Consider the following 15,504-nt stretch of genomic DNA (forward strand, 5'->3'; position numbering starts at 1 on the left):
GAAATGTGATCCTCGCACCGGGACGGTACGTATGGAAGGTGAGCGTTTGGGATGAAGCGCTTGGAAAGCGTAGAACCGAACCAAAGTCGTAATGTTTAACTTCCAAAAGGATAAGCAAACAGAGGGTGAAAGAATGCACACATAAGACCTTTTCTTTGGCCTTGGAACACGGTCCATTCCCCTTCGGGTGTTGCTCGCAAAGGAAAGGTGATGGTGTCAAACGATCGATTATTTATCACCAACCGGTTTTGGCTTCAGGATGCGAGGTGAATTGCAATTCAACTTCAAGTATTCGATTTATACGAGTGATTTATACATGATTAATGGGGTGTGGCTTTCCAAGCCAGCGGTATGTTGAATGATTTTGGAGAACACTTTAAGATTTCGAAAGATGCTACCAGAATTTTGGTAACAATCGTCGTGACATTCGACAATTTAACGATCAGCAAAGAACTTCCAACCGAAGTGGACTTAAAGCAGGTCGAAAAGACCGGCCAGGTGTATCGCTTATTTTTCAGTAACCAAGAAGCATAAATCACTCTATGCAAATTGGAAAGAACATTATAAATTTCTCAACCCAGCAAAAAATCTTTAAGAAATGAGCACTTCTCGATCGTAAGCAGCTCATCAACAGAAGGACATTTACTTTTGCCCCAGCATGGTAGTCGAGTGGCTCTTTTAAGTAGTACTTAAAACCGGAAAAGAACAACCGAACTTAAGCTCATTATACGATCGTAACAAATTAGGTTCCTTCTGGCAGATTGCCGATACAGACAAAAACGGTTAAACGGAAAAATAATCCTCCTCCGTGACTGGTAGGATCACCCAGAATAATCACCTTGACAGTTCGTAATTCGCGAGGCCGCAAAAGAGCTTTGTATTCATTTGGCCTTTTTAATAACAAATCAAATGAATTGGCTATTAATTGCCACCGGCGAACCGGAGATATCGCACGATTTCACCTTGCGATGTACAATCTGTAGCACCGAAACCGACGATTCGCCCGATGCCATCTCATTGCCCCATTTTGCAGCGCACCTACAGCGTACGATTTGTATGCCCTCCCAGCACAATGCCGACGCCTTCGGCTGATGAAGAAGCAATAAGAGAAACTCGATACAGAACCCCACCATACACGCGGAAGGTTGTACAAAAAGCTTACACCAAATCTCACCTCTTTGCAACGGCACAAGGGGGGCGAGGTGCGGTAGAATAGTTCAAGTTTTTATTGCAATTTTATTTCTGTCACGAGTATGTAAGACAGCGAACATTGCCGTCGTCGACCATCGTCAGTGATCGAGACCTCCCCTGCAACGCGCAAAAAACCAAGGGAACAAGGGATGGAGCGTTTGATGCTTCTTCGACTTCAGGATTTTTTCGTATGTATATGTGTTCGATCTTCAATTTCTGTGCTCGCTTTTTTTGCTGCTGGAGGTGAAGAGTATGTCCGTCAAGTAGATTACCATAAAATGAAGCGGGGGCCTCTCGTTTGTTAGCAGCTTTCATTAGAATTCTTGATCGTGTAGATGGACCGCGCGACATGGTTCGGCTCCTTCAACTTACTCCCTCCTACTGTGCAGGCTCGGCTTGAGGTTAGTGATCTTACGACTTCTAATCAGCTGTCTGGGGCCATTTATCGTCTCGTGCGCGCGATTCTCCTGGTGCGAGCTGTTGGTCGAAATTTATGATTCCTGGTTAATGGAAATAAAATGAAGCCGTTTTAATGCGCGTAAACATAAGAAGCACCGCCCCAGTGGTAGTCAGATCGTACGAAAAAAAATAGCCGCGATTTATTCATTTCCCTAATTGATACTAGCTCGGGTACGACACCAGGAGTTCAATCACGTCCGGAAGCCTGATACGATACCATCAGCAGGATAAGGCGAAACATCCATCGCCAATGTTGTACCTTCACATATAAGGCAAAACACGTTCCCGGGGTCATAACGCTACATACATTCAAACACTCGTCCACCGTATCAGCAACGATCCAAAAGAGACCAGAACACCGCATTCCTGCGGCAGAACACCCTTTTCTGGCATTACCAATGACAATATTCACAGAACGCATCGCTCGTTGAATGACAATACACAAATGAAAGAGAGAAAAAAAAACAATAAAAAGGTTATTTATGATAGCAAAAACCCGTCAAGTCACGGCGACTTTGCAAGCTGCCGTTGGCTGCGTGTGTGATTAACATGGCATAAGATTGTAAGCAGGCTCCGTGCGGGAAATGTGCACACACATCGCTGACGGTGGTATTTTTATGTAGTGACAAGCAGGAAACAGTCCAACCGCGGCTGGATGCGTCCAGCTGCGTAAAAGCATAATTTATGTGTATCAAATACATCGAAATAATTCAATCACTCAACACCGGTTTCATCGCATTCTTTCGCAATTAAAATTCTTCCATTATGGATTACTGTCGGTGCGGGACAATGATTTTATTCCCGATCAATACATTCCGATCACCGATCGTAGTGACTGCTGCCTGTGATGGCAGTCGATGTTTTACGTGTGCAAAGATGCATCTCACCGCACTATTCGCCGCTTTCTTCATCTACAACAGCTACAAGACTAACCAGCGATCGATGAATGTTGATGCATGTTTTGCATAGCTTGTGATGCGTATTTAATGAAGCTTATTTGTATCGCTGAAGCAAGCTGAATAAGCTACCAACTGTCATGCAATAAATTAGATATCTTTTAACGTTGGAAAACGAATGCCTTGCCAACTGACTTGCGGAAAACCCAAGCATTTCTCGTCCACATTGCCGACCCAATGGTGCAAATGAAGTGTTCTTGCGCATTGCTCTAGCTTCTATTCTTCCCCAGGGGGGAAAGACCCTACTTTCTCACCAGCCGGACTTTGTTATTGAAAGAAAAAAAAACACGGACCTTCCCGAGCGTTCCTGTTAAAAGCATCTTAAACGAGACTGTATACCACTCCTGGCAATCGGTGTAACTTGTGCTATCAGAAAAACATTCCCCATCTCACGTAATAAACCCCTGCCGGGGGGATCTCCAACCAGAGAGTCGCACCCTTTTTCTCACGCCAAAGGAAAATCCGGCCATGTCCACGTTGGTACGCTCGCACTAACAACAGCAAAAAGGAAAAAAGCTCATTTAATGAATTATGGCCCCTTTTATCAACGCCTACGAGGTTTGCGACGTAAGCTTAAACAAGCGCGGTGGCGGTGAAATGGAGTACGTTAATTGTGTGGCTCGTGTGGTATTACGCTTTTCCGCTGGTTCACCCATTGGCGCACTTTCGTTCATTTTCACACAACGCCGCAGTGCTTTGGCGAGAATGGCAAAATTTATGGAGAACCCTTCGTACGAAAATGGCAAAAATGACACAGGTCTTTTAATGAACCAACCTTTCTTCGGCTCGCGGGGTCGCCTTGCTTGGATAGAGGCGAGTTTTCTGCGACGGCCTACCTTCATGGTGCACTCACTATACCTCACTTTATACGCTCAAACGGATGCTGTACGTGTGTCTGTTGTCAAGTGTAACTGTCTTTCCTTCCATTGGGTTCTATCTCCAGTGCCCTTCTTTCCGCCCCTTTTGTTCCGATTAATCCATTTCGATCTGCAATTGAGCTAGGGAACCCTGCTTGCCCTGTTTCGGGTCCAACCGAGATGACTTTAGCGGGACCACCATCGCCACCATCGAAGGCGTAATAAATTGTGCTGAAAATGTACACGATCCGATCGGTTTTGGTTGAGAATGAATTTTACACGCTTAATTTAATTCCATCACCTAGAGACCACCTAGACCAGGCTAGGGGCATGAGCTGCGCAAACCAACGCGTTCGACCGGTCGCTGTGCAGGGAGCATTCCTTACATGGGCCATTGTACTTGCTCCTCCACCTGATTGCTAAAAGGGTTCGCCTTATGCGAATGCTCATTTTCCCATACCGATCGAGAGCACTGCCAATAAATCTTTTGCACCCAAAATGTTATGGATGATACGTTGCTCAAGCAATTGATGTGATCCGGTACTGGCCATCCAACGCCCATCCTAGATCCCACCCACCCGTAATTGAATGTAGCCGGTTTCCGATTATTGGCAACGTTGACCATTCCCCATTCCATGGATACGCATTCCTGCAAGGATCGATCGGCTGGTCGGGGTGTAATTAAGGGAAACACTCATAAATCATGTCTCTTTCCTGTTCTGCATTTATTCCGGCACACTGGCACATTCAACGTCCCGGATGCATCTCGCACCTTGGGCCGTGGCAAAGCATGCGTGTGCGACCTGTTTTGAATTGTATGCTAATAGGATTTTTATTCTGCAAAAACCCCCCCTTGCGCCCATTATCTTATCAAACGGAGGCCGGCGCGCAAGAATGTGTGCGTAGCTGGGTGTAAGGAACATAGGAGCCCTTATGCTCGTCGTGCGGCATACGCAACGGGCGGGCGTAAACGTTCGGATACAGCCCCGGACGCTCAGACATCGTTTGTTTGCTGGCGTTAAGATGCGCTGAACGATTCCATCGATCGCGAAAGAAGGATCGCTTCAGATTCCAGTGAGATTATACGGTTGTGCTGGTCCCGGTACCACTGCCAGCCGCAGTCATAAATCAGTGATCGATTTCTGTGCTAACAAGCGGAGGGAATTCATTGTTTCTGCAATCATAAATATTGATAGTCGAGCCCGTACGAGCCCGTTCATGGGCTTGGGCTTGGGACTGCAAAACCCTCCGGATGCTGCGGGTTTGCAACGTGAGCTCGGTTATTGGTTTACCGGCACGTTCGGTCCTGTGCGATGCTCTCCCATTCTATTGGAGGGACTCCACAGAGGAAGTGAGCCTGCACGTGAGGCAAATTTGTATTTTACATACATCATTACGATCGTACTATTACAATCTCGTCATTCACGTTTTGTTTTTATTATCGTTTCGCTGTTACACCTTCGACAGCGCCCATCTTCCGAAGAGATGCGATAAAGGTGAACGAACGTTTGCAGACTTCATTCCCGACGGCAGCTCACAAGCATTCCCCGGTGCGAAAATGTGTACTGTACAGTCTTCGATCGGAAACGATACGGTCGAAGGCAGTAAATATGTAAAGTAGATGCACTTTTATAACACTACACTAAGAGAGCTTGCGGTCCAACACTGCGACGGTGACCGTTACGGTTGTTGGCCATCGTCATTAAACGAAACCAACGCGATGAAGTAAATCAGTGTTTGTCAAGTTAGCGTTCTATCCTAAACGTCTTCGAAGCGTTTAAGATAGAAAAATAAAATCTAACGAGCAATACATCACCTGCATCCTGAGTGCCAAACAAGAAACAGACACGTTCCACGTCCCAGAACGCATCGAATGAGCCGCCGTTCGAACAATATAACACGCAGCCAATCGCGACTGTGCTGATTGTTTTGCAATTATCCGTTGCGCAAAGGAGGCACCCATAGCGGTCAAACATTTGGCAACCAGTTAGCCTGCAAGCGAGGTGCCATATCAGGAGCGGTCACAACGGCAACACCAGCAGTACATTGCGCCACACGGTTTAACGGTTTCGCTGAGCACCGGACAATGCATCAACCTGCGCATCTCATGGCCGTGCGCTGGCACGGATCTGTCAAGCGGTGGCTTGGTTGCGTAAGAAACCACACTCTAGGCCCCGTTTGCTTTTGGCACCCCAGCGGTGCTATTATTATGCAAAATTGAACCGATTTCTAGCGTACGATAGGGGGCATCGGACGACGCATCTTTTGCATGTGTTCAGACGCCCTGAACGAGATGAGTAAGTAACGGAACGGTCCAAACGGCTCGGTAGGAGTAAAAGCTAATGCAACAACCGGAGTCTACCGGATTCAGTACAGCGGGGATGAAAAAGCGGTTTCGCATCTTCAGTGTTCTTGCTCCTGCCGGGCTCATTTGTGGCGGTGGGATGATCGTCACAAGCTGCTATCACCACCGCATTGTGACCTCCCTCGAGCAGGGCGACGGAAGTCTGCCTTCGGTGATGATGTGCGACAACGGTGGCCAAGATCGTGTCGTCTTTGCTGAACCATGCCTTAACCATGCCTGCCCAGCCTAAATGGGTTAGTCACGCATGCCACTTTACACCTAAGCGTCTGGCATCCGGAAGAGTAAAATAAACGCCGAGCCTTTCTCATAGCTATCCATAGCGCTTGCTCCGGTGCGCTACGTACCTCACCCGAACGGTGCAACCATTCGCCGCCATCCACGGTGACGATGAATGTTGGAATAACTGTAAAGATGCAACCAGAAATCATCAAACATACAGAACCCACCCGTAACCACAAATGGGATCGTGCTTTTTTTTTCGCCATGTCTTCCTTTTAGAACCATTACGTGAAATCATCTGCGTGTATACTTTATTTTAATTTGTTTCTTTATTTTCTATTTCGTTACAGCAAAAATGAAAATATTTTTGCCACTAGTGGTGTGGATAATTCTACTATTTCGAACGGTAAGTAATAGGCTGTGAACAAGCCCTGCATCATACTCACTAACTTGTTGAATTACATAAAAGTCAAAATCTTCGGTGGGAGCATATGCCAATTAAATAGTTTCCCGATTCGTGGCATACCTTTCTGCTAGCATTTCATCATTTCGTTTGATATGCAGCTGAAACTGCCTTCCACAGATAGCTGATTGTATTAAACTGATAGCCGGAGTTTTTCCGGTCGACATCAAGACATAAGTGCAGCCATGATCTTCCATAAGTACACCCCCAAAACCCGAACCCGATCGCACCGTTACTCAACAGTTTCCCACTCAAACACGACTCCGGACCACATTTATATCGCACATGCAACCATCGCCACCGTGCGTATCACTTACCAAACGAGCATGTTTGCTTCTTTTTTGAGTTAAGTTTCTTGTAGTTCGCTGTGTGGTGAGATTTTTTTCTTTATAACTATATTTCTCTTCTGTTAGCTTCTTCCCATTGCGTGAGTAAACGTATAGGGCAAGCCACTCGTTTTCGTAATTAGCGCCCTGTTCCCTGGCGACGGTTCTGGGATACTCGAGCCAGTGTATTAACAAGCTTTGCAGTTCGTAAGGCTACGAAAATGTGGCGAATGTGGCATGTGTGTTTGTGTGTGCGCATATGCTAAATTGGAATTTTATTGTACGTCCCAGGAGCGTACAGGAATTGCAATTGAAGTGCTTGAAAAAATAAATAAAGAAAAAACCATGCTCGTTCGTTTACCACCTTCGATCATTACGGTTGGTATGCAGACTGAGCCAAAACAAATAGCCAATCACATGCGCCATCCATTTGTGGATAATTGCTAGAAATTCTATGATTTCATGTTAGCGAAAAGATGGACACAGTATGAAACCATCGTTAACCCATTACATTAACCCAGCGCATGACATTTTACACGCAGCATTTTTTTTTAAACCTATTCAATTAAAAAGTCGACCTTATTTTTAATTGCTTCAGATGTTAATTTGAGAGTGCCTTCAATGCCAGGAACACTTTGTGGATCAATTTTGGTTGTTTATGTTATGTTTTGTAGTGTGCAAAGTATCGGAAAAATCAAGTGGATAAAATGAGCATCAAAAATATCAAAAATTCAAATATCTCAAACAGTACGTATGAATTTGAACTGAATGAAACTGTATGAATTTGTGATAAAATGATAACATGATCTACAACCGAAAAAAAATATATTTGCACAAAATTCGAAGAAATTAACAAAAAACGTAAAATTTCTGAATGAAAATTGATCATTTTTTTCTTCACATATCTCGAGTTCTGAAGATTACCATGGATTATGAATTTTTGAAAATAATGCTTCAGCCACCCCCTTTTACCCTTACCCTTTTTAGGTAATTTCTATAAGGACAACAATATTTCATGAAATTTGAAATAATCGTTCGTACCCCTGGAATGTAAGCGGTGAATATAATCATAAACTGTGGTTGACGATTTTTGTAATTTAAAAAGCGAGATATTCATTGTATAAATTCACTTCAAAAATGTACCACTTCATCTGCACATGCTGTGCGTGATCTTAAATTAACGATAGCAACAAACCACACAACACAACACCGCTCTTGTTGCAGCCGCAGACGTTTGTTAGCACTCGTTGCTCGTTTTCCTGCAGTGTTGATCAACGTGTAAAAATCAAACAGAACCCCAACATCCCCTCACGAAACCTACGGCCAACCGGGGGTAAACGGCGTACATTTTTCATACGACTGCTGGCAACAGCTGAAAACGATTACTATCGCTTCGTTCGCACTTCTGAGTTAAGCGAGTGCGCGTTTTCGCCAACCAAACCAAGCATTCCCGATCACCCATTTCATCCCCAATGGTGCCAAACAGTTGTCGTGCCTGGGATAATATTGTGGCAAATTTATACTCAATGAACACGGGCAGCTAAAGGAACCTCTTCCGCGCATCGATGTCGGAAGAGTTCAATTCAAGGCCGGTCGTTACGGTTGATGTGGTTCGAGCGTTACGCTACGCACCCTAACCCACCTCGGGGTGAAAAATGCTACAAATCCTTTTTCCGTTTTCGCTTCTTCTACCGTCTCTGCGGCGTGATTCAAAAACAACCGAACGTTATTGTTTGAAATGGGTTCGCTAAAGTGGGAGGCACCCACAATAATGGGTGGTGGTACTTTATGTGCCATTTTTATGATTGGAAAAGCATATTAACACCGCAAATTGAATATGCAACGCAGAGTGAATACAGATGTTCATTACATTTGCAGTATTTTACATCTGCCTTCACCTTCAACCTTCTGTGAACTTCGTCAGGACCGGGGGCAAACCACTCCAATCCAGATCTAGCATGGTTTTGATTGGTGGTAACATTCGAGAATTGTTCGATTATAAGCTAATGAGAAAAACGTTCTAATAGAGGAAAAGATCACATCATTTCCCAACCATTGGCAAAAGGTGCAAACCCGCTTGGGGCGTACGTGTTGTACATTCGTCTTCGGAAACTGTGTCATTAGCTTAACGATCGGGCTAAAGAATCGTACGACGTTGGGCTCCTCTTCTTCTGTGTGACCAGCATTGAATCATTGCCCGATACGTTCCGGTTTCTAACCGGCCCTAAACGGTTGGACAGCCGGTGAGCACTACCACTACAGCTAACACCTCATCTCGTGCTACCGTGGGAGAACCTCCGAGATCCGTTTGATTGATCAAAGGACGCTGGTGCAATCGGATCGGCTCGATCTTCACTAGTGGTGAGCTGCAGGGGCCCATGTTTAGGGATTACGGTACAGAACCAGCTTCTCTCACCAGTCTAGTGCACGCCATTCCACCAATGCCCTGGGACAAGTGACGGGAGAAAGAATAACTGTTCTTTTTTCCTCTTGACGACGACGGCGAAATCGACCATCACTTGGTCGGTCGTCTTGTGCTACACACGTAAGAGTATTACGCCGCTGGGTTGCTACCTCGCTTACCCCGAACGGAAAACGGCACAGCGCCCCGGTTTTATCTAACCTCGGTGAAAAACCCCCAACACCCCCGTGGCGTGGCCCTTGCGCTGCCGGAAGATGCACGGGTACGCCGTACTGGTTTGTGTGCGGAATTCCCATCGAGGTGAAATTATGTAGGCCGCTACCATCTCGGGCCGGGCTGCGTGCCCGGGCGCGAATAGTAAAAGCCAAATGTCATACGGCTGCTGCTGCAGCACTGCCAGTCTCCACCGACAGGCCAAGGCCTCATTTGCCGAACCAACGCGGCCCCGACCATCGTTGAAACCAATGGAGCCTGGATGGAGTGGTGCATCGGCGGCATTTGTTAGGTTTTCCTTTTCGGAAGCGGTATGGCCGCGACTCGACGAACGGTGGGGTTTTTGTTTTTCCACATTCAAAAAAAAAAACCGGTCAACAAACATACATTTCGAAGAAAGCAGGAAAAACCGGTTCGTGCCGTGCAAACAATCTGCTAATCCGCCACACTCCCGTAAGGCACTCCCGGGTACACAGCCATCGGGTACACGCGGCCCACACGCTATTCATCTCGCTTTGCACCGCACACATACAGGCGCGCTGCATGTGCGAATGCTGTCGCGTCGCCGCTTTTCCAGCGCGAGCGAACTGGGTCAGGAACCTCTCGGAAAATGTGTGGAAGACGGGTGGTAAAACCCTAGCCCTAAAAGGCCACCGGGCTACCTTACCGAAACAATGGTTGCCGCGGAGATAGACGTAATTAATGACAACGACGGAAGTGAGCGCTCTGAAACTGTCATCAGTGACCCGGTTGATGCCGATGCACTGATCACGCTCGTTCGTTTGTTATGATCCGTTGCTCAGTACAGTTTGTTCTAAGCGCACTCGATACATCCTGTGCAATCACAAGAACTAGAACTACCTTCTCCTAGCACTAAATCCACCGTCCATAAAGTATCGGTAATAAAAGCATCCAGATATTCGTATGTGCTTATTAAATTAAATCCTTCCCAATAGTGGATTGCGATGCCCCGCATGGTCCTATAATCAGAATATTATCGACAGCAATTTAAAGCCATGACTAGCTCAAGGACGGCGATACTCTGGTTGATTGTTGAAGTATAGCAGATAACACCAACAACACCTTCACGAAACTCATTAAATTCGGACGATGAATTCTTGAGTAGAGCGGTCGCCGATGTTCTCATCCGCCCATCGCGGCACTCCGCTTCTGATTGTTCTGCCGAGCTCACGGAGAAGAAGAAAAGTATATTCTGGGTGCCAATTTAGCGCGTAATGGAGACAGTGCCTCTGACAGTGCCGCCACCGGTTTTCGAGCTTAAAGGCGTCGACCGACCTTCCTCCTGCACCGCTCCACTCGCCCTTACCATGTGTCTATCGGGATTCCTTTATTTTCCGCTTATCCGCTTTCCACAATCCTATCGGCTACACTCTCGTACGCCCTTTTGCGATGCTGCCCCAAAAGGGTAACGCTGGCAGCCGTGCTTCTAATCATTAGCTAATAACTATTTCTCTCGGTTAATGTCCGCAGCTAGAATAAACAAAATGTGGAATAGAAAAGGATTGCGCGATTGTCCGCGCTCCCTAAAAGTGTGTGCCAACGGAGCAGAAACTAAACGGCAAGAAATCAAGCAACCGCGGTACGGTGTGCACGGACGTTGAACTTTGTGGAGCCCGTGTGTAGCGAGAATATTGACCGCATCGACTCTTGGCATTGCGGGCCGCGCCTAGCCTTCCCGGCGGACGCTTCCTCCCTTCCCGCCTCTCCCCGATCCCTGTTCCAGCATGATGAACCTTTTTTTGTTGATGTTGTAATTTTCAATTTCCTACGCGCATCACTCCCTCACGGTGGACCCACGGCGGACCCGTGTACATCAACCATGCTCAAAATGGTGGACCACAGCAGCCGGAACGTCGTTACTTGTTTTTTTTTTTGGTATTGTTGCTTTTTTTTCACCTTACTTCCCCAACTTTATTTGCTCGCCTACATACATATGCTATCGACCAAAACGCCAAATGGAAAATTGAATAATTTCAGGTGTTAATTGATATTTGTTAGGGGTGGAGTTGTGCCGAACGCCCGTTCGACTCATTGGATTTTCGATGCTTCGCATTCACATTTGCCGACTGTTGTTTGCAATCAATCGGATCACCGGGCAGTGGTTTGTCTGCTCAAGGCGTGGGGTGTATTTTTTTTTTTTGTAGTTCGATTCACCCAACAGCTTGGCGTCCGATGGGCGGCATGCCTGCCCCACATGGACCCACATTCTATCGATGTTATCGGTCCACAAAACGCTTTGAGGCAATGTTAATTTTTATTTTGCACCGATTCACGCACACTAATTACTATAATCGGTTGAATGTACCGTTGCTTTTGTGCGATAAGGCTAATAATTAGACAGTTGTGATAACAACGCCCGTGTGCAGATAGAGGATTATAGGAAAAAAAAGAATTAAAAGGCTTACGAGCAGACACAATGAATAATATAAGATAAATGATCCTCAAATAATAACATCGCACACAAATTTAGTGGTACACATACCACCACACCATAGCTGCAAACCAGTTCAACTGTCATGCGGTAGAAAGATTTGTGCGATGGAAAAGCGACGAACCCGTTTATTGGTAGCGAAACTAACACCACAGTTCAACTTCAACGGTTTCGTAGCAGCTGACCTTCCTGCAGCATCCATTTACCATTGATTTGCACACAAGACTCACACGTTACGGCATTGCTAGGGCCTCACTTTCCTTTTCTGCATCATTTATGATTCACTTTCACTTCTTGTCGTCGTTTCTTGCGGGTGGGGCCATTCATAATGCGCATAGTCTCGCTTTTTCATTTACCCTTTTTGCGACCAAAACTGCACTCCCGAACCGATCCAACCGGTTTACCTCATCGGATACATTCGATCTAAATGCAGCTTATGTGCAATGTTCTCATGCCACCATCACAGCGCCCTTGCCGTTGAGAACAATTACGAAAACTGTCGAATCATTAAGTGATTTAATTGAATAATTGACATAGGCATAGCGCTTCTTCGACAGGGGCGCTTTATTTTTGCTATCATTTCCCTGCTCGTTACTGATTAAAGGCCGTTGCATCGTGCAGTATCATCCGTACGCTGTTCGCGATTTAAACAATCTCGCAATGGTTGGGATTCTGTGCGGCAACGGTGCGGTGTTTTTCAACAAAACCGTCTGCGGATAATGGAAGAATTCCTTTATTTGCCTGCCGACATAGCTTACGCAAATATTTGCCGTAATGATGCACAGCCAGCATCCTAACCTTGAATACATCCCGACGTGAAAGCTTCTTTTTTGTTTGCTGCCGTTACTGTTTCGCCTTTTTGTTGCAGCAAGATTATTGCACTCCCCGCAGGGTGGCTGCCCAGTTTGCCGACGCTGTGTGTATAGCAGACCCTGTGTACGGGTGGTGGGGAATCTAAATCAAGGCACTGTGGTAGCCCGGCAGCCACCGGGGCTGGTGAACTGAATTCCTTTATGTTGGTGGATTTAATGAACGGGTTCGGCATCCCGCAGCCAAACGTACGGTCTTCATTGGAAAATTCCTCTCCAATTCTACTGCTGCTGCTACTGCAGGTTGATCTAGACACATGTTCAGTGATAAATAGTACCCTAAATTGCTAAATATCATCCTCTTCCAGTTCCACCGCATACGAGACACTCACACCATTTTCGTGCGATCTTCAAATCAAGCTCATAACTTCATAACTTCCAAAGCACACCACAGGGTCACGCGGGCAGCCGCAATGAGACGTTAATTTGCACTAATGTTCCTTTCATACTCAATTTTCCGCTTCCTGTCCCCTATGTGCTTCGTGCGCGATACACTAATCTCACCAGCCGGGCGACCATTTTAAGCCTAATTAAATTAATGGGCCACACTCAATGGTCATTGTTTTCGGACCGTGCTGCTCGGTGGAAAAGATGCGTTTATCCCTTTCGTAGCAAGCGGCCGGTAAAGTTGGTTAGCAGGCAATCACGAGTGCACGGGTCTCGGGTCCTTAGGTCTAGGGCGCCATAATCGTAGCCATTCGACATTAATGTGGCAACGTAAGGTGTTCACACTACTGCTAGCGTAATGACAAGAATGTTTGATAACCATCCTATTTGGCGGATGTCTTTGAACTCGGATCTCCAAACATTTGCTTCCACCGAGTTCATGACCGAGATGAGTTACGCTCGCGAGTGTGGACCTGAAACGTGATGTTTCTCCTCACGTTAAAACGTTAACATACTTTTGCTTGTTCTGTTTGTTCCCAGTCCGCTTCGGTCGGGCGACTGGTGTTTGTACGCAGCGCAGTTCGCAAACACTGAAACTGGACCGCTGCTGAAATGGAGTCCCGGGTCAGATTGGTCGTAAAGATCGACCAGCCTACAAACATTTGCCGGAGAGAAAATTGTGGCCACCACAAAAACCTGTTCCGCTTAATATTCGCACACACACATACCGTTCTGACGAATTCTGCACGGAAAGCAGCAAAATAAATGGCTTACTCTAAAGCATCTTGTTTGTGCTGCTCGTTTATCATCATTCTGCCTGGTTTTCGACTGCTCTTGTGATTTAAAACGATGAGAAATGGCAAACTCGCAAGATTTCACATTTTTGTTATGAAAAGAATTCCATTCCACGGTACGATTTGGAGACAGAACAGTGAAAAGTGCTACCGGCAGAGTGAGAACGACAGGAAGCCAAAAAGAAAAACTCTTTCTTTCTCGAGGATGGTTCGACAACGGACAAGAGAGTTAAGGTCGAAGAATGGGCTGCTTAAAATTAGCATCAAAAAAGGAAACCATTACCCTGATCCACATGCTGGAGTTTTACTGCACTCTTTGCTGAGGAGCTTTATATTATCGCACAAATACCAATTTTAGGGTAATAAATCGTTGTGGTGCCATAAAATCGAAGTTGCGGCAAATTAATAAGCCTCGCTTATTCTTCACCAGCCTCCACACACACATGGCACGGTATGATTATTTTATTACCGCACGCAGCCTGGTTTTGGCTGGCACAGCTGTGCGTACACTGCGGAAACGGAAAATACCTTTTCCATCGTTTCAGGCGCGCCCGAGTAACGGTTCTGGCACGATGGTGCACTGGTGTGCGTACCATTATTTACAGTATCACTTCAGCTTCAATGACCTCCGTACGATGCCGATAGAAATCGGCTAATTACCATGTCGAAAGCGTATCGTAATTAAATGCAATCAATAGCAACACCATCCCGGGAACCGAGAGCTCATCATGATGTGCGGACCGAAATCAATCAAGTCGCGTGACAATCAGTTTTACGCCACGGGGAATGATTGGTGCGCCGATCGGATCGATAGGGTGATAGCGTTTCCATGTCTACCGTTAGAAGGGTTGGAGCCGCTTTGCGACTTCATAGTAGGAAAGATGGGTGTTTCATACTCCGGCTGTGATATTGTCCTTGAGCCATTTAAATTGTTTTATACAAAAAAAAAGATATCATTACCCTGTGTTCTTACATTGTGGACATTATTGGAAAAAAAGACAACTTAAACTGATACCGCTAAGTTCCATGCGGGGATGAAAATAAATTCTAAGCGGAAAAGTCGACCAGAACAACACATCGGCCCTTCTTATACGTAGGCGTACAGACGGGCACTATCGTAATCCAATTTGCCGCCACCGATACATCTCTGTCCGGTGGCGTGCCATGGCGAGCAATGCGAATTGACTCTGCGTGTAATTTATCGATTAATGTAGGTCCACGATTCACGAACCAAAGCGTGCGCCTCGCCGCCCTCGTGGAAAGTGGAAAGAATGCAAGCAGAACGAAACACACCCGATAAACAACAAAGTTGCTGAAGCGACACCGCTACCATTATGACTATTATCTTCCTCGTCCTCATCATCATCATCATCATCATCATCAGCATCATGATCATCGTCGCCGTCGCCTGATCCTCGACCATCAGCTGCAGTCTGGAAGGAAAAGTTCTGGGATTAATTTCCCCCGAACGTTACGACGCCCTATTATTTATTCACAATGAAGAATCGGGCGCTGGCGCCAAATCGATCGA

At 46.1% G+C, this 15,504-nt stretch overlaps 1 protein-coding gene across 1 annotated transcript in view; it reads left to right on the top strand.

The window, feature by feature from the left end:
* The window catches only part of LOC128302695 (uncharacterized), a 149,033-nt gene that overhangs the window by 40,951 nt on the left and 92,578 nt on the right, over nt 1-15,504 (top strand). The window contains 1 exon segment of the mRNA XM_053039559.1: nt 6,398-6,453. Within this exon segment, the coding sequence (XP_052895519.1) occupies nt 6,398-6,453 (56 nt within the window).

The sequence above is a fragment of the Anopheles moucheti genome, chromosome 3 (assembly GCF_943734755.1).
Source record: "Anopheles moucheti chromosome 3, idAnoMoucSN_F20_07, whole genome shotgun sequence".
Classification (NCBI taxonomy): Eukaryota; Metazoa; Arthropoda; class Insecta; order Diptera; family Culicidae; genus Anopheles; species Anopheles moucheti.